Raw genomic sequence first — 16,466 nt, forward strand, 5'->3', positions numbered from 1 at the left:
ACTGTGGAAACAAAAATGCTGTTCACATTTTTGCTGCTGTTACTATACATTAACTTTTAAAATATATAGTCACTTTTTTTAAAAAAAGAATAATAATGCATTACTCATGGTTATGGGAGAGTCATAAAACTCTTATTAGTGACCTAATTTCTTAAATATAAAACCTTATTTTAAAAAATACTATTTTATCTAAAAAAAAAGATGGATCTGCACTATATGGGTATGGAAATAGGAAGATTCAAACATATTTGTGTCAATATCACACACCATAAAGACCCAAAGTAAAGTAGTGACTGGGCACCTTTAGGCAGTTGTATTCATTTTAGGTCCCCTTTAAAAATGCAGTATCTGTGTTACTATTGTAAATATAGTGCATACAGAATAGAATGATTCTCATAAAGTATGAGAATTGGTCATCTTGGGAATCAGAAATGTCTTTGCAATCTAAGGGAAGTTATGGTGATGACAAATTTGTCCTCAAGAGTTCTACGTAATAAAATATAGGGTGAACTATAACATTTTAAAATTTGCTTAACCATGAAAAAGAGATTCCTTAATATTCATTCATAAGTATGTTAATATGGCATGAAAATGTTTCTACTCAATATTTGCTTCATTAAAAGTAACCATGTGTATTCCATACTATATTGTCCAATCCTTATTTTTTTACACTCCAATAAAAGTTTAAAGATATCATTCTACATCACGGATTGTATCAAAACACATTATCGTTTAATGTAAATAATGTGTTACAATTATTTTGCTCTGGTGGTTGGGCAAACATTAAGCTCTTTCGCCCTTCTCTGTCCTTTCCTCTTCCCTTTTCTTTCCCTGTCGTTATAATTACTCCCTATCTTCTTCCTTTTGGTCTCTTCTACTTTTTCTCCACTCTTTCCTTCTCTTGTCCATTAACAGTGTGGTGATGGGCTTCACACATACTCGGAATCTTGCTTTGAAAATGAAGATAGCATTCGAAAACAAGACAAAGAAAGAAATTGTTAGTGTGAAACTTTTAATTGTAATACACAAACAAAAGTAGCTACTCTTAAAAACAAATGCATATTTGACAAAAAAGTATGTTATGAAAGCCTAAACTGTAAGCCATGCATCACCATTTAGAGAAAGATTTCCTCACCAAAATGATGAGTATTACTAGTACCGGATTGATTGACAATAGTTAAAGTCATAGTGACACAAGATGCTCTAAGAAATTATAATTCATTATTTTGAATTTCCCAGTGAATAAACTGTAGCCAATTTATTGATTTATATAGTTCTTTTTATGGCAGAGAGACAGGGAGAGGGTGAGGACACACCTTACACTTTCTATCTGTTCACTGAGATCCAGTTGCCTGCCACAACCAGACTTGGCCACGTGGAAGCCAAGAGCCTGGGCGCCAAATTCTGTTTATGTATGTTGGTTATAAGACCCAAGTACTTGACTCCTTCTCTGTTCATTCCAGTGCGCTCATTAACAGAAAATTGGAGTTGGGGTCAGTACCAAAGCATGAAACCAAGAATTGTGTTATGGAATGTGGATCACAACTGAGGTATTAATCAACCCTATACCCAATGTCCCTTCATCTAAGTCCAATTTTAGAAAGACTATTGGTTTAAGAGCCAGAAGGGTGGAGAGAGTGGGAGATGGAGCTCATTCACCACTTTATTCTCTAAAGCTGGCGAAGTCAACTTGGAGCCACACAGGGCATCTGTCTCTCCTAAAAAAGGTTATTGGAACCCAGGTACTTGGCCAATCATTTGCTGAATCGCAGGCACAGTCCTTAGAAGTTGGAATAGAAGTATAGTGACCAGGACTGCAGCTGACACTCTGGCATGGGATTCCAATTTCCAGGTGCACCACCCCCAAATCCTTCATATTTATGTTCATGTCCCTTCAATCATATTGATATAAGAGCCTATCAAAAAAGATAGTCCTCTTTTTCAATGATTGTTGCTAGCTTTTGCCTTAAATGCTAGCATGCCACAGAGGATACTTTAAAACATTCAATTTGCAATTTAACAAGCAACTAAACAATTAAATAAGCAGTTAAACTTTTCATAGTGGATTTTGCCAATCATAGGTGTTATGTGACTCAGAAAGTGAAATTAGGTTTCCAGTGCAATGGCTAAATCCTCGCGTTGCAACCACCATTAGGGCCTCCTGGGGAGTTAGACAGGAGATGGAAGATCTTTCTCTTTGTTTTTCCTTCTCTTTATAATTCTGATCTCTCTTTCCAACAAAAATAAATAAACCTTAAAAAAGTAGTTAGAAAAAAACTGTAAGACTTATTTGTTTGTTTGTTTATTTATTTGTTGGAAAGTCAGATTTACAGAGAGGAGATAGAGAAACATCTTCTATCCATTGGATCACTCCCCAAAAATGGCTATAAAGACTAGAGCTGAGCTGATCCAAAGGCAGGAGCTTCTTCCAGGCCTTCCACGTGGGTGCAGGGTCCCAAGGCTTTGGACTATCCTCAACTGGTTTCCTAGGCCATAAGCAGAGAGCTGAATGGGAAGTGGAGCTGGGATACAAACCAGTGCCTATATGCAATCTTGGCTCATGCAAGGCAAGGACTTTAAACGCTAGGGTATTGTGCCTGGCCCAGAAAATTTATGTTCTGAAAAAACTGTAAGAATCTTATTAAAATAGATTATGATTCAACAGGTTGCACCACACTGAGTAAAAAATAATAATAAGTAGATTTTGAGATCTCTGCATTTGTATTTTTTATTAATGTTAATGCTTATTATTACATATATCTGTGCATGTGTATATGTAAATATTTAAAACATTATTCTATGATTTTTGTGTGCATAAAAACAAAAATGATATATTACAAAGTGAATATTTTATTTTATTTCTGCTCTTTGACTTCTTACAAAATATTCTTAAGTTTTTCAGAACAAATTTTTAACATTAGCAAGAACCCAATATTCTTTATACTTATGTTAGACTTATTTTAAGTAAAAATCAGATGCTTTTGAAAGTAAGGGAATGATTTAATTTATGAGTGAGACTTCCTTTACATGACAACATAACCGATACAAAATGACCAAATTCTGTAATTTATATAAAAATATTAAACTGCCTGTTTTATCATTTTTGAAAGAGCATATTGGAAATTTATTTTATTATCTTTGCTATCTATGTAGAATAAATATAATGCAGAGCCATCAGAAAAATAAAACCAAAATTTAAGATAAAACATGATGATGTTGATATTTTTTGTTATTTTAGAATGTATAGATACTTTGCATTTGGACAAAGAACTGAAAATAATCAAAGACTGGGATAGACTTCTTATTTCTTTAGGCAATACAGTTTCTTTTATATAAATCCTGTCCAGGGTATAAAGAACAGGGATATCAAGTGCAAGAAGCAAAAAAAGAATAAGCTACTTGTCACTTGATTGTACACTGGAATGCAAAACATTTGAAGAGTATTTTTCACAATGATTTAGCATGTGGGAAAGCTATCATGTTTCCTAAATTTTGCAACAAGCCTAGTTTACAAAGTAATTGCCTTTCAATTATAAATGTCTAAACTCTTCCTCAGAAGACCTAATCCTCACACTAGTGAGTTCTCACTGTGAAGCAGAGACCAGAAACACTGGAAATCCATTATTTCCATCGTTAAATCAATAATCCGGTCATCTAATTTACTTCACATATGCTTGTGTTTATCAAGTTTAGAATGTTGTTTAAAATAACATGATTTTACCTGTGCTTATGTGACATTGATCATTATGCAACTCAATACTTAATAAATAAAATTTTTATCAAAAGTGACATATGCATATAGAGGTCACTAGTTAATGAAAGCTTTTATCTTGATATGCTCTTTCCCAAGTTTGCTTGCTTCTCTATTGCACACATGGTACATGAATTAGTCTGCATGAAATAATTCATCATTCTTTTCTGTTCGGATTCCTGTATTAACTGGTGGAGGATAAAACATTCTGTCTGAAAAACAACATCTAATAACATTCTGTTACTAATGTTAAGCTTGACATTTGGATGAAAATCATTCATTTCCTGTAAAATAAATGTTTGATGATAAAATCTACAAAAATCAAAACAGGCAGAATTATGTTACTCTTTTTTTTTTTTCTGGAAACAGATTCATTTATTTTACGCATTTGAAAGGCAAAGTGACAGAAACAGAGACAGGGAAAAATCTTCCCACAACCGGTTCACCTCCCAAATATTCACAAAATCTGGAGCTGAGGACACATCAAACTAGAAACCAATAACTGGATCCACATCTCTCACCTGGCACATGATGCCTGCCCCCTAATTCTGTGACTTTTGAAAAAAGGTTCCTGAGGGCCTGGCATGATTGCTTAGTGGCTAAATTCACGTGGGATCCCTTGTATGCACTGGCCAGGATCTCATATGGGCACTGGTTCCTGTCCTGGCTGCTCCATTTCCCATCCAGCTCCCTGACTGTGGCCTGCGAAAGCAGTAGAGCATACTCCAAGGCTTTTGGACCCTGCACCTGTATGAGATACCTGGAGGAAGTTCCTGGTTCCTGCCTTCAAATGGGTTCAATTCTGGGCATTGGCACCACTTTGGGAGTGGACCAGAAAACAGAATATCTTTCACAGAAGATCTTTGCTCTCTGTGGATCTCCCTTTCCAGTGACAGTGAATAAATCTTTAAAAAAAAAAAAAGGATGGAAGGAAGGAAGAAGAAAAGGTTCCTGAAATTCTGAAAGCTCAATAAGGATGGTAAATCCCTGTGCAAACCAAAAATATAGAGACATAATTAGGAAATTCAAGATAATTAAGTAGGTATATGAATGGAAATTTAATTAAAGGAACAAGTAGTGTCCAATAAACAGTGATTGAAATGAAAAGCCCAATAAGGAATTTGTTTGGATAGTCTTCCTAAGTGTTCTAGGAGCATATTTTAAAACACCTGGAACTAATGGCTGTCCACACTTTCAATGTTTAAGAAATTAAAAAAATCACCAGAAGGGGTACAGGTAGTTTTCTTTCAATGAATTCAATGCTCTTGTTTTTAATCAGGTTAGTGGATTTCCTATTAAGATAATTAAATAAGAATTCTGAATAAGTAGTGTATGATGACTGATAATAAAAATGTTAAATAACAGCACAAAGAAACACAAGGGATTCTCAAGAGTGCTTCAGTTTATTAAACTGGACTTTCATGGGGAATTTTCTAATGTTAATTTAAAGAAAATTACAGAAAATATTTAATTTTCTGTCACTCAAGTTGTCAATAGAATTGACATAGTGTATGTGTTTTTTAAAATATGTATTCCATTTGCAACATAATTCGTCAAATACAATTTTGTTTGTACTAGAACATAATTTAAATGTTCATTTGTTTTTATTGGAAAAGCAGATTTATAGAAAGAAGGAGAGAAACAGTGAAAGATTTTGCATCAATTGGTTCACACCCAAAATGTTCCTAATGGCTGGAGCTAAGCTGGTCCAAAACCAAGAGTCGGGAGCCTCCTCAAGGCCTCCCATGTGGGTACAGGATCTCAAGGCTTTGGGACATCCTCCACTGCCTTCCCATGCCTTAAGCAGGGAGCTGGATTGGAAATGGAGCAGCCAGGACATGAACCAGAGCCCATTTGAGATGCTGGTGCTTGCAGATAAAGGATTAACCAATTGAGCCATGGCATTGACCTCAGGAACCTAATTTTTAAAGTGAATGTTTTAAAAGAAATATTTTAAAAATTAAAGCATTTGTTTAAATGCGTGTGTGACTTAATATTTAATTTTAATTAGAATGATTAGTGTGTCAAGATGTAATAGGTCTATTTAAAAACATATATGTCATGTATGTTTGAAAGAGCAGCACACACGTACACAGAGAAAGAAGGGGAGAGAGAGAGAATCTCACACCTATGAATCACTCCCCGAATAACCACAACCTCCAGGTCTGGGCCCTGCAGAAGCCAGTTGTCAGCACTCCCATCCAGGTCTTTGATGAAACATGTTTCTCCTTTTTGTTTAATGGCTCCACTTCAAGTACACCTTGGAAAATGTGCAGGCTGCGCTTCGTAATGAACTGCTTAAGAAGTTATATCTCTTAATGTTGTAAACCAGCATGTGTAAAACTCCACATGTGGGAATTGGTGTTTTGTTTGTATACATCTACATTCTTTTGGCATATAAAAATACCATTTTTGTGATTCACAGAAAGATGTAAACTAGACTTCAAGTTGATTTGAGCATATTACCTGCTAAAGGAGTGCTTTACTGAACACAGTTCATTGTTGAATAGATCACAGCCTGAATTTTCCATTGCTATTTATTTTCTCCTCAGGAACATTTGTCATCCAGGTTACAGCGAGTGATGCTGACGATCCTTCGACGGGCAACAACGCTCGCCTCCTATACAGCTTACTACATGGCCAACCATACTTTTCTGTTGAACCAACAACAGGTATTTGTGAGCAAAATAGAATGCCATGCAAAATGGTTATGTGTTTTAATGATTCCTTATTTGAAGGTTAGAGTTACAAAGGTGTATATATATGTATATATATATATATATACATATATATATATATACACATACATACATAAAGAGAGCAAGAGAGAGAGATCTTCATCCATTAGTTCACTTGCTAGATGACTGCGATGACCTGGGCTGGGCCAAACTAAAGCCAGGGGTCAGGGAATCCTCTATGTTTGGAAGGAGCCCTTCTGCTGAGTTTCCCATGCAATTAGCAGAGAGCCATAAGTGGAACAGCCAGGCCTTGAACTGGCATTCATATGTGATGCCAGCATTGTAAGTCACAGCTTTACCCACTATGCCACTATGCCAGACCCAGTTCATGATGCTACCAGCTTAGAAAGAGATTTTAATATTATTCTGATGTGGCTATAAATAACTGGATTATTATGCATAAGCATTGAATTGCTTTTATGCTTTAGGCTGATTTTTCAAAGGTTCAAATATAGAAGTTTCAGTACATGTACTAAAAATAACTTGTGTGTGAAATATGAAATACATGTAGGGTTTCTTTTAAGTTAATGAAGAAAAAGGTAACTCAATTAAAGGTAGGACAAGATATACATAATAAAAAAAGAGATGCCCCAAGTTTATTTGCATATTAAATATACTCAACTTCATTTGTTATCATGGAAATACGTACTTAAAATATTAACTTGAAATTAAATCTACAGCATGATTCACTTTCTTGCCCAAATAGAATGCCTGGATTTAATTCAGAATATAAGGTTTTTTTGTGTGAATTGATATGAGATATTCATTTATAACATGCCTTAGTGCTGTATTTCTATGCCTTCATTCATTTCAGGGCTTGGCTGCCAATTCCATCTATACTAAGTAGATACCCGGTGGCACCGGATATGGCTCCAATAACTGTACCAGCAACCCATGTGAATTAAGGTGTAATATGGGATTCAGAGCCCGACCCGAGGTTTAGTTAACTCACCCCTCCTCAGTTGAGACATCTGTGGAGTGAACCACCAAACTGATTTCTCTCCCTTTCTTTGTCTCTGATGCTTAGATACAGATCTATTTGGCTATGAAATAAAATATTATTTTCATAATATACAGTTCACTCTCCTTTCAAAAATTCAGCTTTATTTCAAAAACTAAAACACTTATTTTTGTTACTGCTTTTCCAATTTATGTTAATCGTTACATAATAAAGAGACATTTGTTTTTTTCTTTCAAACATGTCTACTTTATTATTCTTACTGAGTCTGTTTGAAACCATTGCTGTGTTCAAAATAAGGATTAATTCCATATGCATTTTAGCCTAGAAACTGATATTTCCCAAAGATAAATAACCAGCCATCCAAAAATGATAATGAGATAAAGAAATAAGGGTCTGTAATTGTACTTAAGGATAAATAATATTTCCAATTTGATAACCTGTAATTTTTAAAGAGTTAGTCTGTGTTGTTATTTTTCAATAATTATTGAATATGCATCACTTAGCAAATATTAAATATCTCACACGTACTCAATGAAAATTTCTTAATGCAATTCATTTCTGAAGAATGTCATTTGAATGACTGTGTTGTTAATTCTCACAAAGTGTTGAACACATTATTTAGGATTCATAGGAGATAAATTATTTTATTACATGCAATGAATGTTTTAATATAATGGATTTAATTTCTTTGCTTACTCCTGATTGAGAAAGGCAGAATATGCAGCTCAGATTTTACAAATTCTGGGTTTATGGGAGTGAAACCTTGCCACAATTAAAAGAATAAGAATGGCAATAACAAAGAAAACTATAAACAAAGAACAATGATAAAAATCTTTGTGTATTTGGAGTTGAAATATTTTGGGCACAGCACAGTGGCTCAGTGGCAGAATCTTCACCTTGCAACCACTAGGATCCCGCATGGGCACAGTTTCTTGTCACAGATGCTCCACTTCCCTTACAGCTCCCTGCCTGTGGCCTGGGAAAGAGGATGGCCCAAAGTCTTGGCCCTTGTACCCGGGTGGGAGACCTGGTTCCTGACTTTGGGTCAGTTCAACTCCAGCTATTGCAGCCACCAGGGAAATGAACCAGTAGATGAAGATCTTTCTCTCTGTCTCTTCTTCTCTGTGTAAGTCTGCCTTTCCAATAAATAAAAATAGATATTTTTAAAAAAGTTGAAATACTTAGACTGAGTAAACACTAGTGAGTATATATTATTAAGCATCTCCTAGTGTTTCTTTCACAGTGGTGACCAGTCGATAGGTAATTAGGTAATTATTGGCAATAAGGTAAATAGGTAATTATTGCCCCAAGATAGTGTCATGTACATTGTAGTGGTTCAACATATATCAAGGTCATGATTGTGTAATGGAATGTTTTAGAAATTGACAAGAAATATGCCACAATTATTACTGAAATAATAATTGGAATTGTGTTACATTTTTGAAGGAGTTATAAGAATATCTTCTAAAATGGATAGAGAATTACAAGATGAGTATCAAGTTATTATTCAAGCCAAAGATATGATTGGTGAGCCGGGAGCACTGTCTGGAACAACAAGTATATTAATTAAACTTCAAGATATTAATGACAACAAGCCTATATTTAAAGAAAGTAAGTATTACTTTCTCATGACTGTGTAAATGTGAGTGTATGGAATACAGGCAAATGCTAAAGAGTGCATGCTGAAAGCAGTGTACTTGCACAAAGGTTACACCAAACTGCATTTGTAAATTGTTTTAAGATGTCATTTTTACTACTATGTCTAAGCAAGCATTAATGAAAGACTACTGCATTTGTATTTTAGTACTTCTAATATAAAGTTCTTCCGACTTCTGACTTTAAAGCAAGATTATTATCTTAAAGGAATCTGGTATAGGTTCCTGAGTATGTTTCTAGGTACCCACAGACTTTCTTTATGATAGCTGAGTGGAAGGATCAACTTCTTTACTCACTTGACTGTTAGTATTTTTAGTTCTTTGCTCACCTACGGTACTGTGTTTCCAGGAAGGCTGTCAGCCTTCCTAATGTCTCACTAGTTTTTGTCATAGCTCAGAAGCAACAAAGGATGACAAATACTTGAATCATTCACATGTCTCTGACAAACAGTTTTGCCTCTTCCATTTTCAGGAACTCATGTGATTACACTGAACACATTGAAATATCCAGGAGACCGCCCTCTATCAGGCTCAGCTGATTAAAAAAAACATGGAATTCCTTCTGGAACTGAATTCTTTCTGTCACTTTAGATAACTTATTCATGTGGGATCATTTCTCTGCCTAACACTTAAAATATTCATTTTTATTCATTCTCCTTCTTGTGGAAAGAAGAGACTGCTTCTAATTTTATTTCCTATTTGGACAATTTTCCATGGATTTAATACTTGTATCAACTTGGCTTTAAAATTGACCATTGCAAGAAAAGTGGGTCTCAATCAAAGGTAGAAGCATGGAGGATCAAAAGCAAGCAATCAAAAGAAAAGAGGATATAATCTAAAGCATAAAAACAAGAGGAAAGATAATTTGGCTTCAGCATATAATTTGTATGCAAAAAAATTGGTGTTGACTCATCATTTATTTCTCTGAATTTTTCATTAGAAAAATAGAAAATGGGCTAATTTTGAATTCTGTAGAAGAAATATCATTTTTCTATTTACAATTCTGCTTAGTGTATTCAAGTAAGATTTTATAAGTTAGAATAAAAAGAGTTTCTGATACCTGATTCTCACTCTTGAGTCTTTGGTTGATACAGATAGTCTTGATTGCTAAGTCTCATACCCACATCATGGTTCTTCAGATGCTGACTGTGCTGTTGACAAAAAAAAAAAAACCACTGGTTTACAACCTTTTATATATTCAATCACATAAGTAATTTTGTTTTTATTTTCCAAATGAAAGAAACACATTTGTCATATAAATGGTCAACACCATCCCAGAAGGACGAAGCAGTAAAATATTAGCAGGTTTTAAGTAATATATCGTTAACAATAACAAAAAAAAATTGAAATTTGATCTGCCAGTCATATGCTGTATACTTCTAAGAATATCTACTAAGAAATATTCTAGGGGCAGGAGCTCAGGATAGCAGTTAATATATTTGTTTTCAGTGTCCACACGCCATCTTGGAGAGTCTGGGTATGAATCCTGAATGGGTCTGAAAGCAGAATCTGTTGGGAAAACGTGGGCTTACCCTTGTGGGACCACAATCTGCTGGCTCACCCAAGAACTGCGAATGTGGTCAAGTCTTGCTGGGACGCTAAGGGAGCACCCCAGCTGGGTTGGGTTTTCCACTGGAAAGGATGAGAGTAGGGTTGGGGACAGTAGGCTTGGCAGGATATGGCTACAGCCTGCACCAGCGTGGATGTGCACTGGGACTGTGAAGCCACAGACTGGACTAGATTCCAACCTCCAACTGGTACTCGTGAGAGCCAGGTTGGGTGCAGAACAGGATAGGACTTGACTCTCACTGATCCACTTAAAAGTTGTGTCTGTGCGCAGACCAGGTATTGCTGGGCTGCAACACATAACAAGAAGAACAGAATGTGTTACACCTGCAGTGAGAGGTAGTGGACACAGATCGACTTCTGATTCCAAGTTCCTGCTAGCACATGCAGTGGGAGGTAGCCGACGCGTCTCCTAGTGAGCGACAAGGACTGATTTCCGGTGTCCACCTCATCACTTGTATAGGGCACTTGAAGAGTGAGCCACCTGATGCAACATCTCTCTTTTTCTCTTTCAAATTTAATTTTAAAAATCATAGCATTTTAAAGAGAAATTATACCATATTTTGTTATGCTAATTCTATTTGTTTCTTCACAGAATTTTCATTCTTTGTAATCATGTCACGTATGACCTACATATGGTAATAATGCGGTAATAATTCATGGCTCAGGCAATTATTTTTCAGTTGTTTACTCATGTTTGTGTCAGTGGAGTCATTATGGACTCTGATTTTTTTTTTTTGTACTACAGCAATTTATCAGCTTTTACTTTTCTTCATGTCTAGTTCCATGCAATCTCAGAATATAAAAATCCAGATGTTATGGTCAATACTCAGCTGCTGGGTTTAATCTCTCCTATGTGAAATATATACATGTACTCACTGAAACAAGCAATGGTCAAATAAAGTTAGAAAAAATTAAAAGTGAAGGGAATGGTTTTGTGGCATAACTGTACAGTGGGTAAATTCATCAGCCTATGATACCAGCATCACATAAGAGCACGGGTTCATCCCCTGGTTGGTCCAGCTTCCTTTTTAATGGTCTAGGAAAAAATATAATCATAGAAAACGACCAAAATAGTTGCCTCTCTGGCACCTGAGAGGAAAACCTGGCTAAAGATGCAGAATCCTGGGTTAAATTGATGAAGCCATGGCTGGTGTGAGCAGGGGAAGAATAAAGCATAAGATGGAAGAGCTCTCTCTTCTTCTTTCTGACTAGCAAATTACTTAATTAATCTTAGAAAGGAAAAATGTATTTTTGTCAAATTTAATCTGGGATGGTTATGAGATGGTGTTTGTGAAATAAAATTTTCAAATATTCACTGTTCATTGACCTAAGAAATTTCAGAAACAATAATATATTCTCAAATATCTAATTTTTTTTTAAAAAGGTATACTAGACAGAGATGGACTAAGACTTAGTAAAAATAATGACAAAGAGTAAATATGCGTTTTCTTATACTATAAAAAATGGTTGTTCTTACCGGAAGTTTATGACACAAAATATTTATCCAAAACAATTCAAATTTTCTTTTCATAGGTTTTTACCGCATGACAGTTTCTGAATTTGCATCCACTGGGACTTCAATAGGAAAAATCCTGGCACATGATAATGACATAGGAGAAAATGCAGAAATGGATTACAGCATTGAAGAGGATGGTTCACAGACATTTGACATAGTCACTGATAATGAGACCCAAGAAGGAATAGTTATACTGAAAAAGGTAGATACATAAAAACCAATGCTTTATGAATTCGTGCAAAACAATGAGATTGTTATGTATAGCTGGTTAGTTGCTACTTTGTTAGGTAATCAACCAGAATTTATGATGTCTATTTTAGAGAAACTAGGAGTTTTGCTTTCGGCAAACTAGTTATTATATCTATCCCTGTAGAGCTTACAGAGCTTCGGGAAATATATATAGAGAGAGTGAAATATTTTTAAATAAAGGACATATATTTGGAAAAAGTCTGAAGAACCTGGAAATTAGTTCTCAATTATATAGATTATTTGTAAACATAAACATATAATTGCAACCAGAAACATTTTGTAATAGATGTAAATAACAAAATACAAATGGTTTGGGAGGTCTGCTTAACCACAAAATCAGGTTGAACCACCTAAAATTTGAGTGAAAAGCAACTGGCAGTTTAACAAGGAAACTATTCTGGACTCATATCCCGAATTGCTGAAGGCACTTATGACGTATGTACTCTGCCTCTTTGTAGAAAGTAGATTTTGAGCGCCAGAACCACTATGGCATCAGAGTCAAAGTCAGGAATCGCCACGTGGAAGAGCACCTCCTGCAGTACCACACCGAAGCTTCAACCACTTTCATTAAGGTGCAGGTGGAAGACGAAGACGAGCCTCCTGTTTTCCTGCTCCCGTACTACATTTTCCAAATTGCTGAAGGAAATCCACCGGTGTCAATTGTAGGCGTCGTGTCTGCCACAGACCCGGATCACACAAAATCGCCTATCAGGTAAGCCCTGAAAGTCAGATCTGAATGAAAATTATGTGAGTATGAATTAGCTTAGGATAAAGTACCATGTGCTATTCAGCAATGATATACCTATACCTATGTTCTTCAGGTATGTTTTAACAACTTCAACAGGTTAAATAAGGAAACAGTGCTGGTTAGACTTCATGTCTGCTAAGGTGCAGTAGAGTAGATGATGACAAGCACGTGCCAGAAACAGGCAATTGCCTAACACTGACACTAAAAAGGTGAGGGAACTTGAGATACCCCGTTGTAACCTCACATCATTGCTGAAAGAAAGCTGAGTAGAATATGGGTACCTTAGTATTTACAGGCAATCATTTGGACAAGCAAAACTGATGTAAGTTAGAAGTAAAATTTTGCACTATAAATAAATTTCTTCAATGTGGTTAGAAAGGGTTTTTTGCATTAAAACATTTTTTAGAATATTTGAGCTGTAATCTGGTGGATAAACAAACGTGCCCTGTATTTCTCTGCATCGCCATCCCTTGCTTACTAATTCCCTTCACCTACAATTCAGAGTTGTCTAGATCTCTATGCACTGGCTCAAAGACTGGCCTTGCTCTTCAGCAGCAATGCTCGAACCAAGAACTCTGTGGGGTGTTTGACATGAGGAAAGCTTCGAGCTGTGCGTTGTAACTTCCACTCATAACATGCTGCTTTCTCACATCCACGTGTGGTTCTCAGTCATGATAGTGGTAACCACAAGCCCTTAGCATAGGACCTAGCTATCACATTCTAGCACATTCACCCGAGAAAACTGATAGCACAGTGTTATGAATTACGTTGTTTCTCCATAAATATACAGTGAGCCTTAACTTCTTACAACTCAACGTGTAATATACGATTAGAATTGTTAAAGGGGAATAGCTAAAATAAAGTCCTACTGGATCTGAGGGACCTTTTGACACAAGATGACCCGTGTTCTTGTAAGAATGAAAAGAGAAGACACATTGGCAGAAGACCACATGGAGGAAACAGAAGCAGGGATTCGAGTGATGCATTCATAATTAGAATAATCACACTGATGGACAGGAGGCAGTGGTGGTTGGGAACTGCCATGGAGGATTTTCCTTGAGATTTACAGGTAGCAAGAGTCTGCTGATGCCTTGACTTTGGACTCAAGGCTTCAGAGTTCTGCGAGAACAAATCTGCCCAATTTCAGTATTTTCCTGCAACAGAGCTAGAAGGTGAACATGGTTATACTGATTTGAAAGCCTACATACAGACATATGAGATGGAGACATAATTCTACCCCAACAAATTCTTAAAATGCTTGTCCTTTTGTTTCAAACAGAATAGTGGGGGATGTATCAAGCACCAAAGTAGTGCATGTTCAGTCGCATAGGCAGAATGTCACAGCATTCAGATGTAATATCTAGGGAAATCTTCGCCAAATACACACTTATTTATAATGTGTGGTACTAAATGAATACCACACAGTTATTACACTATATTATATAGAAAAGAGCTGCAAGAAAAAAAAAACAGTTGGTTCGGAACAGATGTGATTTTTGCCAACAGTTTTAAATTTAGCTTGCTTTTCTAAAAAATGTGGTTTAACAAACCTATACTTTGGGCCCAGTGCGATAGAGTAGTGGTTAAAATCCTCGCCTTGCACACTCCGGGATCCCATATAGGTGCTGGTTCTAATCCCAGCGGCCTTGCTTCCCATCGTGCTCCCTGCTTGTGGTCTGGGAAAGTAGTGGAGGATGGCCCAAAGCCTTGGCACCCTGTACCTGCGTGGGAGACCTAGAGGAAGAACTCCTGACTCCTGGCTCCTGGCTTCGGATTGGCTCAGCTCCAGCCATTGTGGCCGCTTGGGGAGTGAACCATCGGACGGAAGATTTCCTCTCTGTCTCTCTTCTCTGTATATCCGCCTTTACAATAAAAATAAATAAATCTTAAGGAAAAAAAGCCCCCAAAACAAGCCTATACTTTTTAGCAAGGATAGTGTCAAAGTGAGCAAGAGAGACAAAGAGAGAGAGAGAGAGCGCTTCCATCAGCTGGTTCCTCTTCCAATACCCTCCAATGGTCAGGACAGGGCCAGGCCCTCCCAGAGAATCCATCAGTCTTCCCTGCTTAGTGTTAGGGGCCCAAAAGCAATCACTTGCTGCTTCCAAGAAAACCCACTGATGGGAAGCTGAAATTGGGAGTTAAAAACCCGGAATCAAATCTAGCCACTTTGATACTGGACACCACCCCTGGGGCTGCACAGTAGCAAGAAGACGGAATCAGAAGTAGACTTACGTGTTGGCACTAGATGGCTGGAGTGAGGGCTTCAACAAAGGCATCTCAGGCACGATCAAGACCATGATTTCGGGCTCCTATACCGTGTTCTGATTTTTCAGGGAGATTTTGATCTATTTTGCACCTTTGGCTTTTATTATTAACTTGTAACAGAAACATATTAATATATTAGAAACTGTAATTTCTTATCAATGTCTTGTTGGCTTTTAGTTGGAAAAATATTTTAAAGAAACAGGATTAGACATTGAATTCAAAATAGTCTGTTAAAATATTGTTTAATTTTTCAGCAAATGTATTTGTTGAGAAACTCATTTGATACTAAGTAAAATACTTTGTACTGCTTAAAGTTGAATGCAGTTATCATTGGACTCCTTCTAAACCGGATTTTTTCCTTTGCTATTTTAACCTTCCCATGAATGTCAAGCTACAAATTTATGAGGTATCTTTAGAAACATGTCAATTCAATATTAAAATAATTTCACATTTGTCATGCAATTATGTCAAATCTCACTAATGCTTCATACAAGTCTTATGGAATATATGTGCAGTGATATGCCATTACCGAACTCTGGGTATTACTAGTCTCTCATTTTTATTATGAATCATTCGCAAACTGTCATAACATGTAGAGTGCTTCCAGGACTTTTTTCCATTGTGCAACCTGAGATCGTTCTTCAGAATTTTGCAGCAGGGAGTTTGAAACCTGGCTGCCAGAATTAAATGATTTAATAGCACATTAGATCTTCCATCTTTTACTTTTGTGACTCAGACCTATTTGTTGCAGCCTTGCTCCACTTCCTAATTTCTAAATTTCAAAATAAAGCCCAGTTGATTTGCGATTTTTCTGAATTCTGAAATATATACACATGTAATTTATATAAAATAGTCTAAATCATAATATTGTATGCATCTTTTGTATGTAAGATTTCATATTTCAAGTATCTTGACATATTAAATGTCCATGTGATTCATGAAGATTTTATTTTTAATCTATTTTTTATCTAATATTTATCAGATAGAAATTATGTATATATTTCTTATCACAAA

General features: G+C 36.1%; 1 protein-coding gene across 1 annotated transcript in view; it reads left to right on the plus strand.

The window, feature by feature from the left end:
• The window catches only part of CDH19 (cadherin 19), a 54,009-nt gene that overhangs the window by 17,257 nt on the left and 20,286 nt on the right, over window positions 1-16,466 (plus strand). The window contains exons 4-7 of the mRNA XM_004579441.2: window positions 6,304-6,423; window positions 8,897-9,061; window positions 12,208-12,392; window positions 12,898-13,151. Of these exons, the coding sequence (XP_004579498.2) occupies window positions 6,304-6,423; window positions 8,897-9,061; window positions 12,208-12,392; window positions 12,898-13,151 (724 nt within the window). The remainder of the gene's footprint in view (window positions 1-6,303; window positions 6,424-8,896; window positions 9,062-12,207; window positions 12,393-12,897; window positions 13,152-16,466) is intronic.

The sequence above is a fragment of the Ochotona princeps genome, chromosome 18, assembly GCF_030435755.1.
Source record: "Ochotona princeps isolate mOchPri1 chromosome 18, mOchPri1.hap1, whole genome shotgun sequence".
Lineage (NCBI taxonomy): Eukaryota > Metazoa > Chordata > Mammalia > Lagomorpha > Ochotonidae > Ochotona > Ochotona princeps.